Source organism: Panulirus ornatus, chromosome 9 (assembly GCF_036320965.1).
Source record: "Panulirus ornatus isolate Po-2019 chromosome 9, ASM3632096v1, whole genome shotgun sequence".
NCBI classification, from domain to species: domain Eukaryota; kingdom Metazoa; phylum Arthropoda; class Malacostraca; order Decapoda; family Palinuridae; genus Panulirus; species Panulirus ornatus.
Window position 1 is genome coordinate 6,558,917 of NC_092232.1, and position 16,938 is coordinate 6,575,854.

General features: G+C 40.5%; 1 protein-coding gene across 1 annotated transcript in view; it reads right to left on the reverse strand.

Annotated features, from left to right (window-relative positions):
* Vinc (vinculin) overlaps window positions 1-16,938 on the reverse strand; it is a 319,106-nt gene that overhangs the window by 107,355 nt on the left and 194,813 nt on the right. The window contains exons 12-14 of the mRNA XM_071664595.1: window positions 11,026-11,203; window positions 10,423-10,620; window positions 7,694-7,785 (exon numbers count right to left, since the gene is read on the reverse strand). Of these exons, the coding sequence (XP_071520696.1) occupies window positions 7,694-7,785; window positions 10,423-10,620; window positions 11,026-11,203 (468 nt within the window). The remainder of the gene's footprint in view (window positions 1-7,693; window positions 7,786-10,422; window positions 10,621-11,025; window positions 11,204-16,938) is intronic.

The window sequence follows — 16,938 nt, forward strand, 5'->3', positions numbered from 1 at the left end:
GCCCACCTCCCACGCTTCTCATGCCACAAGCATCTTTTGCGCAAGCCATCACTGCTTCCCTAAATCCATCCCATTCCTCCCCCACTCCCCATACCTATTGTCATCAATTTCATTCCCATTCATAATGGATGGATCAAGTGCATACAGGCATACACTTCTTAAAGGATCTTAATTTTGAAGAACAAGGGTTCCTAACCCTATTGACTGGCAAAGAAAAGTAGAATCAGTTCCCTGGGACAGGCTTGCTGCCCTATTACTCTGAAAAGAAAAATATATTCTAACAACTTATATTTTGCAAGACCTGGAAACCATGGTGATTAAATAAAAAACAAATACCTGATTTGAGAAAATGTGGATACTATAACCAATTAGACATAAAAAATTAAACCACACAGTTGCAAATTGATACAAAACAACAATAACAATAAAACTGGATAACTGGGCAATTTCTCACATCCATAGTCCTTAACCCCCGTGGAGATGAGTATTCCAGTAAGACTATAAAAGGTTCTTGGGCGACCAAACCAAGCTAACAGAAGTGTTTATTAAGGAACTTTACAATTAGTTTTCATCTTTTACAGCATCTATGGACAGAACGAGCTGCTACTATACCAAAAATAGATAAAAGCTAGGTCTACCTCTAAGAAACTGGGTGTCCTGTTTAGATGTCAAAACTTCTCTTCCAAGCAGTTGCTCCATTTATACAAGGGATTGATTTCTCCTTGTGTGGCACACTGCTCTCACATTGGGGGTGGTTCTAGCTCTGTATCCTTATTTGACACAATTGACTCAAAAGCAGGCTGACTTCCAGACTCGACACCCTTGCCCTAAGCCGCAATGTTGGTTCACTTTCCCTCTTCAATAGGTATTACTTTGGTTTTTGCTCCCAAGAGCTAGCAGCTTGTATGCCCCCACCCCTAGCTAGACCATTCAATACTCAACAAGCTGCTGCATCACATGATTATTGTTTGGCCATTGGCAACTCGAGGGTGGACTGTTTTCATACCTGCTTCTTTCCCTACACGTCAAAGCAATGGAACTCTCTACCTTCTCATGTCTTTCCTAATAACTATGACCTAGCACAGTTCACAAGACAGGTCTTTCACTTTCTCAAAATTCTTTAAATACTTCCCTTATCTTTTCTTTTTCCATTTCATAGTTCTCTATATTTCAATTAAGGCCTGGCCTCGATGTGGACCTTTGTCCATGACTGGAGCCTTCAACAAAAAAATAATGCAATTTCAATAACTTCACTCTAATTTCAGGAGACTGGATTGCATGTAAAAAGGCATTAAAAGCAGTGACAATCACATTTACCATATATCTATAACAAAAAGTATCTTCACCTGAAATGGGATTCCTGCTCCTAAACTGAAACCTTTCCACAAAAGTATCAGAGGCAGAAAAAACTGAGCATAAAAACAAATCATCAAAAAAATAAGAAATTTAATATACATATCAGTAGATAGCAGCTATTACTTACAGCTTGATTGGACTGTCGCCATCTGCTAATAGCTCGCTCATCATCTGGATTCATTGCAACATCCTTTGCATCCTGCACCATTGGTGTCACAGCTGGATAGCAAAGACAATTTGGAAATCACAATCAAAATGAAGAAACATTTATAAACCTACACATACAAATGAATTTATAAACATATATACAAATATATGTCCATACATATTCGACATTTCCCGTGTTACCAAGCCTTTAAGGGAAAATCCTAACTTGGCCCCCACTCTGTTCTTTCTTTAGGAAAATTAAGAATATATAAATAATATAATATTGGGGTGAGAGTATCATTAAATTTTAGGGAGAATAACAAGATGTTTTGGAAGGAAGTAAATAAAGTGCACAAGACAAGAGAACAAATGGGAACATCGGTGAAGGGGGGCTAATGGGGAGGTAATATCAAGTAGTGGGAAAGTGAAAAGGAGACGAAGTGAGTATTTTGAAGGGTTGTTGAATATGTTTGATGAGAGAATGGCAGACATAGGGCATTTTGGTCAAGGTGGTGTGCAAAGTGAAAGGGTCAGGGAGAATGGTTTGGTAAACAGAGAAGAGGTAGTGAAAGCTTTGTAGAAGATGAAAGCTAGCAAGGTGGTGGGATTGGATGGTATTGCAGTGAAATTCATTGAAAAAGGGGGTGCCTGTGTTGTTGACTGGTTGTAAGGATATTCAATGTATGTATGGTTCATGGTGAAGTGCCTGAGGATTGGAGGAAAGCATGCATAGTGCCATTGTACAAAGGCAAAGGGGATAAAGGTGAATGTTCAAATTACAGAGGTATAAGTTTGTTGAGTATTCCTGGGAAATCATATGGGGGGTACTGATTGAGAGGGTAAAGGCATGTACAGAGCATCAGATTGGGGAGGAGCAATGTGGTTTCAGAAGTGGTAAAGGATGTGTGGATCAGGTGTTTGCTTTGAAGAATGTATGAGATATACTTAGAAAAACAGATAGATTTGTATGTAGCATTTATTGATCTGGAGGAGGCATATGATAGGGTTGATAGAGATGTTTTGTGGAAAGTATTAAGAGTATATGGTGTGGGAGGGAAGTTGCGAGAAGCAGTGAAAAGTTTTTACCTAGGATGTAAGGCATGTGTATGAGCAGGAAGACAGGAAAGTGACTGGTTCCCAGTGAATGTCGGTTTGCGGCAGGGGTGCATGATGTCTCTATGGTTGTTAAATTTGTTTATGGATGGGGTGGTTAGGGAGTGAATGCAAGAGTTTTGGAGAGAGGGGCAAGTATGCAGTCTGTTGGGGATGAGAGGGCTTGGGAAGTGAGTCAGGTCTTGTTTGCTGATGATACAGTTTCTGGTGGCTGATTCAGAAGAGAAACGGCAGAGTTTGGTGACTAAGCCTGGTAAAGCGTGCAAAAGGAGAGAATTAGGGTAAATGTGAATAAGAGCAAGGTTATTAGGTTCAGTAGGGTGAGGGACAAGTTAATTGGGAGGAGAAAAACTGGAATAGTGAAGTGTTTTAGATATCTGAAAGTGGACTTAGCAGCGGATGGAACCATGGAAGCGGAAGTGAGTCATAGTGTTGGGAAGGGGGCAAAGGTTCTGGGAGTGTTGAAGAATATGTGGAAGGCAAGAACGTTATATCAGAGTGCAAAAATGGATATGTTTGAAGGAACAGTGGTTCCAACAATGTTATATGGTTGCGAGGCATGGGCTATAGATAGGGTTGTGCGGAGGAGGGTGGATGTGTTGGAAATGAGATGTTTGAGGACAATAAGTGGTGTGAGGGGGTTTGATCAAGTAAGTAATGAAAGGGTAAGAGAGATGTGTGGTAATAAAAAGAATGTGGTTGAGAGAGCAGAAGAGGGTCTGTTGAAATGGTATGGACACATGAAGAGAATGAATGAGAAAAGATTGACAAAGAGGATATTTGTGTCAGAGGTGGAGGGAACAAGGAGAAGTGGGAGACCAAATTGGAGGTGGAAGGATGGAGTGAAAAAGATTTTGAGCGTTCAGGTTCTGAACATACAGGAGGGTGAAAGGCGGGCAAGGAATAGAGTGAATTGGAACAATGTGGTATACCAGGGTCAACATGCTGCCAACGAATTGAACCAGGGAATGTGAAGCGTTTGGAGTAAACATGGAAAGGTCTGTGGGGCCTGGATGTGGAAAGGGAGCTGTGGTTCAGTGCATTACACATGACAGCGAGAGACTGAGTATGAACAAATGTGGCTTTTGTTGTCTTTTCATTTCTTATTATACTTAGATGCTGTCTCCTGCGTTAGCAAGGTAGCACGAGGAAAACAGACAAAGAATGGCCCAACCCACCCACATACACATACATAAACGTGCATACATGCACACATTACATACATATACATTTCAACGGAAACATACATATACATACAGACATATACATATATGCACATGTATATATTCATACTTGCATGCCTTCATCCACTCCTAGGGCTACCCTACCCCACAGGAAACAGATACATACATATACATACAGACATATACATATATGCACATGTACATAATCATACTTGCTTGCCTTCATCCACTCCTAGGGCTACCCCACCCCACAGGAAACAGTATCGCTATCCCCTGCTTCACCGAGGCAGCACCAGGAAAAGAAACACAAAGGCCACATTTGTTCACACTCAGTCTCTAGCTGTCATGTGTAATGCACCAAAACCACAGCTCCCTATCCATATCCAGGCCCCACAGACCTTTCTATGGTTTACCCCAGATGTTTCACATGGCCTGGTTCTGGCCATTGACTGCACATCGACCACGTTATACCACATCGTTCCAATTCACTTTATTCCTTGCAAGCCTCTCACCCTCCTGTATGTTCAGGCCCCGATTTCTCAAAATCATTTTCACTCCATTCTTCCACCTCCAATGCTCCCACTTCTCCTTGTTCCCTCCACCTCTGACACATATATCCACTTTGTCAATCTTTCTTCACTCATTCTCTCTATATGATCAAACAATTTCAATACACCCTCTTCTGCTCTCTCAAGTACACTCTATATTTCCACAAGTCTCTCTTACCCTTCCATTACTTACTCGATCAAACCACCTCACACCACATATTCTGTCCTCAAACATTTCATTTCCAACACCTCCACCCTCCTCCTTACAACCCTATCTATAGCCCATGCATCGCAACCATATAACATTGTTGGAACTACTATTCCTTCAAACATACCCATTTTTGTTCTCCAAGATGACATTCTCTCCTTTCACAAATTCTTCATTGCTCCTAGAACCTTCGCCCCCTCCCCCACCCCGTGACTCAATTCTGCTTCCATGGTTCCATCCGCTGCCAAATCCACTCCCAGATATCTAAAACACTTCACTTCCTCCAGTTTTTCTCAATTCAAACTTACCTCCCTATTGACTTGACCCTCAACCTTACTGTACCTAATAACTTTGCTCTTATTCACATTTACTCTCAACTTTCTTCTTTCACACACTTTACCAAACTCAGTCACCAGCTTCTGCAGTTTCTTACATGAATCAGCCACCAGTGCTGTATCATCAGCAAACAACTGACTCACTTCCCAAGCTCTCTCATCCACAACAGACTGCATACTTGCCCCTCTTTCCAAAACTCTTGCATTCACCTCCCTAACAACCCCATCCATATACAAATTAAACAACTATGGAGACATCAAACATCCCTGCCGCAAACCTACATTCATTGAGAACCAATCACTTCCCTCTCTTCCTACACGTACACATGCCTTACATCATCGATAAAAATTTTTCACTGCTTCTGACAACTTGCCTCCCACACCATATATTCTTAATACCTTCCACAGAGCATCTCTATCATATGCCTTCTCCAGATCCATAAATGCTACATACAAATCCATTTGCTTTTCTAAGTATTTCTCACATACATTCTTCAAAGCAAACACCTGATCCACATATCCTCTACCACTTCTGAAACCACACTGCTCTTCCCCAATCTGATGCTCTGTACATGCCTTCACCCTCTCAATCAATACCCTTCCATATAATTTACCAGGAATACTAAACAAACTTATACCTCTGTAATTTGTCCACTCACTTTTGTCCCCTTTGCCTTTGTACAATGGCACTATGGAAGCATTCGGCCAATCCTCAGGCACCTCACCAAGAATCATTCATACATTAAATAACCTTACTAACCAGTCAACAATACAGTCACCCACTTTTTTAATAAATTCCACTGCAATACCATCCAAACTCGCTGTCTTGCCGGCTTTCATCTTCCGCAACGCTTTTACTACCTCTTCTCTGTTTACCAAATCATTTTCCCTAACCCTCTCACTTTGCACACCACCTCGACCAAAACACCCTTTATCTGCCACTCTATCATCAAACACATTCGACAAACCTTCAAAATACTCACTCCATCTCCTTCTCACATCACCACTACTTGTTATCACCTCCCCATTAGCTCCCTTCACTGAAGTTCCCATTTGTTCCCTTGTCTTATGCACTTTATTTCCCTCTTTCCAAAACATCTTTTTATTCTCCCTAAAAGTTAATGATACTCTCTCCCCCCAACTCTCATTTGCCCTCTTTTTCACCTCTTGCACCTTTCTCTTGACCTCCTGCCTCTTTCTTTTATACATCTCCCACTCATTTGCATTATTTCCCTGCAAAAATCATCCAAATGCCTCTCTCGTCTCTTTCACTAATAATCTTAATTCTTCATCCCACCACTCACTACCTTTTCTAATCTGCCCACCTCCCACGCTTCTCATGCCACAAGCATCTTTTGCGCAAGCCATCACTGCTTCCCTAAATCCATCCCATTCCTCCCCCACTCCCCTTACCTATTGTCATCAATTTCATTCCCATTCATAATGGATGGATCAAGTGCATACAGGCATACACTTCTTAAAGGATCTTAATTTTGAAGAACAAGGGTTCCTAACCCAATTGACTGGCAAAGAAAAGTAGAATCAGTTCCCTGGGACAGGCTTGCTGCCCTATTACTCTGAAAAGAAAAATATATTCTAACAACTTATATTTTGCAAGACCTGGAAACCATGGTGATTAAATAAAAAACAAATACCTGATTTGAGAAAATGTGGATACTATAACCAATTAGACATAAAAAATAAAACCACACAGTTGCAAATTGATACAAAACAACAATAACAATAAAACTGGATAACTGGGCAATTTCTCACATCCATAGTCCTTAACCCCTGTGGAGATGAGTATTCCAGTAAGACTATAAAAGGTTCTTGGGCGACTAAACCAAGCTAACAGAAGTGTTTATTAAGGAACTTTACAATTAGTTTTCATCTTTTACAGCATCTATGGACAGAACGAGCTGCTACTATACCAAAAATAGATAAAAGCTAGGTCTACCTCTAAGAAACTGGGTGTCCTGTTTAGATGTCAAAACTTCTCTTCCAAGCAGTTGCTCCATTTATACAAGGGATTGATTTCTCCTTGTGTGGCACACTGCTCTCACATTGGGGGTGGTTCTAGCTCTGTATCCTTATTTGACACAATTGACTCAAAAGCAGGCTGACTTCCAGACTCGACACCCTTGCCCTAAGCCGCAATGTTGGTTCACTTTCCCTCTTCAATAGGTATTACTTTGGTTTTTGCTCCCAAGAGCTGGCAGCTTGTATGCCCCCACCCCTAGCTAGACCATTCAATACTCAACAAGCTGCTGCATCACATGATTATTGTTTGGCCATTGGCAACTCAAGGGTGGACTGTTTTCATACCTGCTTCTTTCCCTACACGTCAAAGCAATGGAACTCTCTACCTTCTCATGTCTTTCCTAATAACTATGACCTAGCACAGTTCACAAGACAGGTCTTTCACTTTCTCAAAATTCTTTAAATACTTCCCTTATCTTTTCTTTTTCCATTTCATAGTTCTCTATATTTCAATTAAGGCCTGGCCTCGATGTGGACCTTTGTCCATGACTGGAGCCTTCAACAAAAAAATAATGCAATTTCAATAACTTCACTCTAATTTCAGGAGACTGGATTGCATGTAAAAAGGCATTAAAAGCAGTGACAATCACATTTACCATATATCTATAACAAAAAGTATCTTCACCTGAAATGGGATTCCTGCTCCTAAACTGAAACCTTTCCACAAAAGTATCAGAGGCAGAAAAAACTGAGCATAAAAACAAATCATCAAAAAAATAAGAAATTTAATATACATATCAGTAGATAGCAGCTATTACTTACAGCTTGATTGGACTGTCGCCATCTGCTAATAGCTCGCTCATCATCTGGATTCATTGCAACATCCTTTGCATCCTGCACCATTGGTGTCACAGCTGGATAGCAAAGACAATTTGGAAATCACAATCAAAATGAAGAAACATTTATAAACCTACACATACAAATGAACTTATAAACATATATACAAATATATGTCCATACATATTTGACATTTCCCGTGTTACCAAGCCTTTAAGGGAAAATCCTAACTTGGCCCCCACTCTGTTCTTTCTTTAGGAAAATTAAGAATATATAAATAATATAATATTGGGGTGAGAGTATCATTAAATTTTAGGGAGAATAACAAGATGTTTTGGAAGGAAGTAAATAAAGTGCACAAGACAAGAGAACAAATGGGAACATCGGTGAAGGGGGGCTAATGGGGAGGTAATATCAAGTAGTGGTAAAGTGAAAAGGAGACGAAGTGAGTATTTTGAAGGGTTGTTGAATATGTTTGATGATAGAATGGCAGATATAGGGCATTTTGGTCGAGGTGGTGTGCAAAGTGAAAGGGTCAGGGAGAATGGTTTGGTAAACAGAGAAGTGGTAGTGAAAGCTTTGTAGAAGATGAAAGCTAGCAAGGTGGTGGGATTGGATGGTATTGCAGTGAAATTCATTGAAAAAGGGGGTGCCTGTGTTGTTGACTGGTTGTAAGGATATTCAATGTATGTATGGTTCATGGTGAAGTGCCTGAGGATTGGAGGAAAGCATGCATAGTGCCATTGTACAAAGGCAAAGGGGATAAAGGTGAATGTTCAAATTACAGAGGTATAAGTTTGTTGAGTATTCCTGGGAAATCATATGGGGGGTACTGATTGAGAGGGTAAAGGCATGTACAGAGCATCAGATTGGGGAGGAGCAATGTGGTTTCAGAAGTGGTAAAGGATGTGTGGATCAGGTGTTTGCTTTGAAGAATGTATGAGATATACTTAGAAAAACAGATAGATTTGTATGTAGCATTTATTGATCTGGAGGAGGCATATGATAGGGTTGATAGAGATGTTTTGTGGAAAGTATTAAGAGTATATGGTGTGGGAAGGGAAGTTGCGAGAAGCAGTGAAAAGTTTTTACCTAGGATGTAAGGCATGTGTATGAGCAGGAAGACAGGAAAGTGACTGGTTCCCAGTGAATGTCGGTTTGCGGCAGGGGTGCATGATGTCTCTATGGTTGTTAAATTTGTTTATGGATGGGGTGGTTAGGGAGTGAATGCAAGAGTTTTGGAGAGAGGGGCAAGTATGCAGTCTGTTGGGGATGAGAGGGCTTGGGAAGTGAGTCAGGTCTTGTTTGCTGATGATACAGTTTCTGGTGGCTGATTCAGAAGAGAAACGGCAGAGTTTGGTGACTAAGCCTGGTAAAGCGTGCAAAAGGAGAGAATTAGGGTAAATGTGAATAAGAGCAAGGTTATTAGGTTCAGTAGGGTGAGGGACAAGTTAATTGGGAGGAGAAAAACTGAAATAGTGAAGTGTTTTAGATATCTGAAAGTGGACTTAGCAGCGGATGGAACCATGGAAGCGGAAGTGAGTCATAGTGTTGGGAAGGGGGCAAAGGTTCTGGGAGTGTTGAAGAATATGTGGAAGGCAAGAACGTTATATCAGAGTGCAAAAATGGATATGTTTGAAGGAATAGTGGTTCCAACAATGTTATATGGTTGCGAGGCATGGGCTATAGATAGGGTTGTGCGGAGGAGGGTGGATGTGTTGGAAATGAGATGTTTGAGGACAATAAGTGGTGTAAGGGGGTTTAATCAAGTAAGTAATGAAAGGGTAAGAGAGATGTGTGGTAATAAAAAGAATGTGGTTGAGAGAGCAGAAGAGGGTCTGTTGAAATGGTATGGACACATGAAGAGAATGAGTGAGAAAAGATTGACAAAGAGGATATTTGTGTCAGAGGTGGAGGGAACAAGGAGAAGTGGGAGACCAAATTGGAGGTGGAAGGATGGAGTGAAAAAGATTTTGAGCGTTCAGGTTCTGAACATACAGGAGGGTGAAAGGCAGGCAAGGAATAGAGTGAATTGGAACAATGTGGTATACCAGGGTCAACATGCTGCCAACGAATTGAACCAGGGAATGTGAAGCGTTTGGAGTAAACCATGGAAAGGTCTGTGGGGCCTGGATGTGGAAAGGGAGCTGTGGTTCAGTGCATTACACATGACAGTGAGAGACTGAGTATGAACAAATGTGGCTTTTGTTGTCTTTTCCTAGCGCTACCTCACGCTCACGCAGGGGGAAAGGGGTGCCATTTCATGTGTGGTGGGGTGGCGGCAGGAATGGATGAAGGCAGCATGTATGAATGTTTTTTTTTTTTTTTTTTTTTTTACTTTGTCGCTGTCTCCCTGCGTTTGCGAGGTATATATGTATATATATGTATATATATATGTATGTATGTATGTATGTATATATGTGTATATATGTATATGTCTGTGTATGTATATGTATGTATACGTTGAAATGTATAGGTATGTACATGTGCGTGTGTGGGCGTTTATGTATATACATAAGTATGTGGGTGGGTTGGGCCATTCTTTTTTGTATGTTTCCTTGCACTATTTCGCTAATGCGGAAGACAGCGACAAAGTATATCAAATAAATAAATATATAACACAAATATAGAACACAAAAAATAATGTTCACTTCAGTAGCATGTTTTACAGTAACTCAGTAATAGCAAAAATAAAAGTTCTGAATTATGCTGACCTGCCTGAACCTTATCAGAAGCAGTATTTACTTTTGCTACAAAGCTGAGATCTTCAGAATTATCAGCTTCTTGTTTGGCTACCATTAAGACTCGATTTGCTAATCGAGCAATCGCACTGGTGTTATCCACCATTGCCTGGGGTTCATGATTTTGAATAGATGCTTCGCAGGCCGAAGTGTGTTTCTTGATTAAGTCCTCTGTTGGTATATGAACAAAATTATTTTAGATATAAAGTGGAAAAGGGGAACAAATTTACAAGGCCTCATGTATCACACATATCTAATAATGATGAAACTACAAAATATATGATTATTACATCATTTTTGAGCATGATTTAGAAATATAATTATCTCTTCCAAGTGTGCAACACCACTTCCAATTTCTGATATCCATTTGCATGCATTATAATCAACATATCAAGCATTTATTCACTGACCATGCTATCTAAACCATATATAAATAATCATCGTACAGTTTATTCTTAAAAAAACACCTAATATGTACTTCAATGTGCAGGTAAAATAATCTCTTGGGGTCTCAGTATCCAATATTCATTGCATTCCACAGAAAAATTGTTCCAAAGACACCAGGTTATTGCATACCTGAGGCTTTGATAAATGCTGCTGAGTCTGTAGCCTCATCAGCTAAATCTCGCACTTTTTGAATGCTTTCTGCATACTGTCGCCGCAAATTTTCAAAATGCTCATCTGCTGCTTTGTTTGTTGGATATGTCATGCGAATACGACCAGCAGCCACTAACTGAGGCGTTAAACTCTCCACCTACGATAAAAGAAAACAATACAATAAAAAGCAATACAGAGCATCCAGGGAACTGTATTGATATTCTACACAAGAATATCCAGCACAAACAAAAGTATATGATCTAACTTAAATACTATTTGAAAAGATATGTTCAGGTGCTTAGTTCAAAACCTAATTAGTACTAATGAATATACAACCATACTGAACTGTCACACTCATAATCAAAAGCCTTTTCACAATTGCTCTAAAGCATCTCAGTTTGCATATTTCTACAAACTAGGTGACATGAACCTTTCTGGCATAGTTGCTTAATGTCATGAAAGTCAACAAATTAGTTTAGCTATGTTTGATATTCCACTGGCTTTTTGATTTTGTGCATTTTTGTAAATGTTATGGGTTATAAGTGCCATTGATAAAGAAAGCTCGAGCTATGAATTTGATTTTCTCATCTACTTTTGGCAAAGTCTTCTAGGAATACTGATGCATAATAACTGCTACACAAGTTTATGTTCAAAGCTTTTTTATCAAGGAGCCAGGATGTGTCATTACCCAGCTGGTCCATTACTGGTGCTCACCTGCTGTAAACTGGCCAGTCAAACAGATCCACATACACCATATGACTCCCTTCCCCTTCCATGGTTCCATTTGCTCCCATACTCCACTCCCAGGTATGTAAAACACTTCACTTCCAATTTTTCTCCATTCACATTCACACCCTAGTAATGTAACCCTCAACCCTGCTAAACATGATAACCTTGCTTTTATTCACATTCATTTTCAATTCCTCTGTTCATACACTCTTCCAAGCTCAGTCACCAACTTCTGCAGTTTCTCACTCAAATCTACCAACAATGCCGTATCATCAACAAACAACTGACTCACTTCCAAGGCCTTCTCATCCCCAAGAGACTGCCTACTTGGCAGCATCCAAGACTTGCATTTACCTCCCTCACTGTCCCATCCATAAACAAATCAAACCACCATGGTGACATCACATACTCCTGCTGCTGACCATAGTTCACTGGAACAATTCACTCTCATTTCTTCCTACTCATACACATGCATCACATCCTTGATAATAACTTCTCATTACCTCCAGAAGCTTTACTCCCAAACCATCTTTTCTTAAGACCTTTCACAAAGCATCTCTAGTAACCCTATCATGTGCTTTCTCCAGATCTATCAATGTCACATATATATCCATATGTTCCTCTCACTAGTTCTCACACACACTCATTGCTTAACCAACGTTTGCTTCCTCACCCATTACATGATATTTCCACTTTCAAAACCCTTACATTTACCTTCCTTAACATACCAAGCAAAAACATCTAAACAGTCATAGTGACATCACACACACCTGCAAAAGGCCTACCTTCATCACCCTCCTCTCAACTTACACACATGCCTTGCCCTCTTGATAAAAACACCTCACTACTTCTAATAAATTTTCTTGTACACCATACATTCGTAAGTCCTTCCAGTACACCATACATTCGTAAGTCCTTCCACAGAGCATCGATATCAATGCAATCATACAATTTCACCACATTCATAAATACCATACATATCCTTATTTTTACCAGGAATACTCAACAAATTATATGGGAGGGTATTGATTGAGAGGGTGAAGGCATGTACAGAGCATCAGATTGGGGAAGAGCAGTGTGGTTTCAGAAGTGGTAGAGGATGTGTGGATCAGGTGTTTGCTTTGAAGAATGTATGTGAGAAATACTTAGAAAAGCAAATGGATTTGTATGTAGCATTTATGGATCTGGAGAAGGCATATGATAGAGTTGATAGAGATGCTCTGTGGAAGGTATTAAGAATATATGGTGTGGGAGGAAAGTTGTTAGAAGCAGTGAAAAGTTTTTATCGAGGATGTAAGGCATGTGTACGTGTAGGAAGGGAGGAAAGTGATTGGTTCTCAGTGAATGTAGGTTTGCGGCAGGGGTGTGTGATGTCTCCATGGTTGTTTAATTTGTTTATGGATGGGGTTGTTAGGGAGGTGAATGCAAGAGTTTTGGAAAGAGGGGCAAGTATGAAGTCTGTTGGGGATGAGAGAGCTTGGGAAGTGAGTCAGTTGTTGTTCGCTGATGACACAGCGCTGGTGGCTGATTCATGTGAGAAACTGCAGAAGCTGGTGACTGAGTTTGGTAAAGTGTGTGGAAGAAGAAAGTTAAGAGTAAATGTGAATAAGAGCAAGGTTATTAGGTACAGTAGGGTTGAGGGTCAAGTCAATTGGGAGGTGAGTTTGAATGGAGAAAAACTGGAGGAAGTGAAGTGTTTTAGATATCTGGGAGTGGATCTGGCAGCGGATGGAACCATGGAAGCGGAAGTGGATCATAGGGTGGGGGAGGGGGCGAAAATTCTGGGAGCCTTGAAGAATGTGTGGAAGTCGAGAACATTATCTCGGAAAGCAAGAATGGGTATGTTTGAAGGAATAGTGGTTCCAACAATGTTGTATGGTTGCGAGGCGTGGGCTATGGATAGAGTTGTGCGCAGGAGGATGGATGTGCTGGAAATGAGATGTTTGAGGACAATGTGTGGTGTGAGGTGGTTTGATCGAGTGAGTAATGTAAGGGTAAGAGAGATGTGTGGAAATAAAAAGAGCGTGGTTGAGAGAGCAGAAGAGGGTGTTTTGAAGTGGTTTGGGCACATGGAGAGGATGAGTGAGGAAAGATTGACCAAGAGGATATATGTGTCGGAGGTGGAGGGAACGAGGAGAAGAGGGAGACCAAATTGGAGGTGGAAAGATGGAGTGAAAAAGATTTTGTGTGATTGGGGCCTGAACATGCAGGAGGGTGAAAGGAGGGCAAGGAATAGAGTGAATTGGAGCGATGTGGTATACCGGGGCTGACGTGCTGTCAGTGGATTGAATCAAGGCATGTGAAGCGTCTGGGGTAAACCATGGAAAGCTGTGTAGGTATGTATATTTGCATGTGTGGACGTATGTATATACATGTGTATGGGGTGGGGGTTGGGCCATTTCTTTCGTCTGTTTCCTTGCGCTACCTCGCAAACGCGGGAGACAGCGACAAAGTATGGAAAAAAAAAAAAAAAAATCCTTATTTTTCTCTCATGTATATTCTACAAAGCAAACACCTGACTCACACCCTGTCTTCCACTCCTGAAACTACATTTCAACCCTTCCATCTAATGCTCTGTACTTGCCTTCACCTTGTCATTCACCACTCTTCTATAAACTACCAGGTACAATCAGCAAATATAAACCACTGTAGTTCAAACACTCATCTTTGTCCCCCTTACCTTTATACAATGGCAGTCTACATGCATTCTGCCAATCCTCAGGCACTTTATCATGGTCCACGTGTAGGATGAAAATCCCAATTGACCAATCCACAACATATACAGTCACCACCTGTCTTAAAAAATTTGACTGCAATACCATTCACTCCACCCACCTTGCCACATTTCATGTTATGCAAGTCTTTTACCACTACTTCCCTCTCCACCAAACCACCTCCCATGGCTCTCACTTCATATACCTCCCCAACCTAAACACCATACATATGCCACCCAGTCATCAAACGTATTCAACAATTCTTCAAAATACTTTATCTCCACTTCATCACTGCCTCTTTCCAATTCCCCATTTGCCATTTCTCTTGTTTTTCTCACACTATTAACCTCCTTCCATAAAATCTTCTTAATGTCCCTGAAGTTTGTGGATATTTACTCACTCCAACTTGCTTTGGCCCCATTTTTCAGCCCATGTACCTTCCATTTGACTCCATGCCACTTACTCTTACACATCTCCCCATCATTATCACTCCTTTTCTGTAAGCACCAATCACACACCTCTCTTTTCCCTTCCACTAGTAACTGATCTTCCCACCACTCCCTATCCTTTCTCAGCTATCCACCTCCCATCTTCAGCATGTCACACACTTCTCATGCAGGCCTGTACTGCTTTCCTAAATATCTCCCATTCCTTACTCACTCCACTAGCTTCACTTACTCTTACCTTTTACCATTGTACACTTAATCTCTCCAGGTATTTCTTCATACATATCTTTTCCAAGTTCATTTACTTTCACCAATCTCTTCTCACTCATACCAAATCCTCTCTTCCAAAAACCTCTACAATTATTCACCCTTGCCTCTACCATATATTGATAAGGCACCCCACTAGGTACCCCTCTCAGCAGGTTCACATCAAAGAGTCTCTCTTTTGCACACCTATCAATCAGTATGTAACTTAATAATGCCCAATGACCATCTTTCCTACTCACCCACATGTACTTATGTATGTTCCTCTTTTTAAATAAGGTATTACTGATCATCAGTCTTTTTCCTGCAAAAAAACCCCACAAGCTGTTTACCATCCTTAATCATAATATCAGGTACCTCAAGGCCCCTAATTATACCCTCAACTGCCAAATTACTCACTTTCACATACATATCACTCATCGCTAATACCTCACTCTAGCATCATAAGTGTTGACAACACACTCACTCACCTGCTCCCAAAACACTAGCCTCTTTCATTCATATCTGTCATTTCCCACATTAGTGAAGAAGCACCAGGAACAAATAAAGAAATTCACTCATATTCACTGTGCATAATGCATTGAAACTAGAGCCTCTTATCCACAATCATACCCTACAGACCAATCCATGGATTCCCCAAACAGCTTCATATGCCCTGGTTCAACCTAATGACATTATGTTATCCCATGTATAACACATCCCTTACACATCTCACATCCTCCTTCATGTTCAGCCCTAAACCTTCCATGAATTTTTCACTCCATCCACTTATGTGTACGGAAAGGTTTTGAAAAGTCCTCCCAATAAAAACAACTAGTGATGAACGTAAAGGTACTGGAATCTCACGTTTAAATTCAAACTGCCTCTTACTGTAAAAAGAGATATATAATATACTTAAATCACTGGTTGAATGATCAATACTAATATTTTGTAAAAGTAATAATAGGCAGTCCTCTTCAGTACACAGAGATAAAATGTGAGAAACACTAGTGATTTATTCTGTCAAACATTCAATCAATACCACATACAATCAATGTAAATATTCTTGGGCTTATGCATTACCATATTTTACATTAGATATTTGATTAGAAAGGGTAGTGAGTGGTGGGATGAAGAAGTAAGAGTATTAGTGAAAGAGAAGAGAGAGGCATTTGGACGATTTTTGCAGGGAAAAAATGATATTGAGTGGGAGACGTATAAAAGAAAGAGACAGGAGGTCAAGAGAAAGGTGCAAGAGGTGAAAAAAAGGGCAAATGAGAGTTGGGGTGAGAGAGTATCATTAAATTTTAGGGAGAATAAAAAGATGTTCTGGAAGGAGGTAAATAAAGTGCATAAGACAAGGGAGCAAATGGGAACTTCAGTGAAGGGCGCAAATGGGGAGGTGATAACAAGTAGTGGTGATGTGAGAAGGAGATGGAGTGAGTATTTTGAAGGTTTGTTGAATGTGTTTGATGATAGAGTGGCAGATATAGGGTGTTTTGGTCGAGGTGGTGTGCAAAGTGCGAGGGTTAGGGAAAATGAGTTGGTAAACAGAGAAGAGGTAGTAAAAGCTTTGCGGAAGATGAAAGCCGGCAAGGCAGCAGGTTTGGATGGTATTGCAGTGGAATTTATTAAAAAAGGGGGTGACTGTATTGTTGACTGGTTGGTAAGGTTATTTAATGTATGTATGACTCATGGTGAGGTGCCTGAGGATTGGCGGAATGCGTGCATAGTGCCATTGTACAAAGGCAAAGGGGATA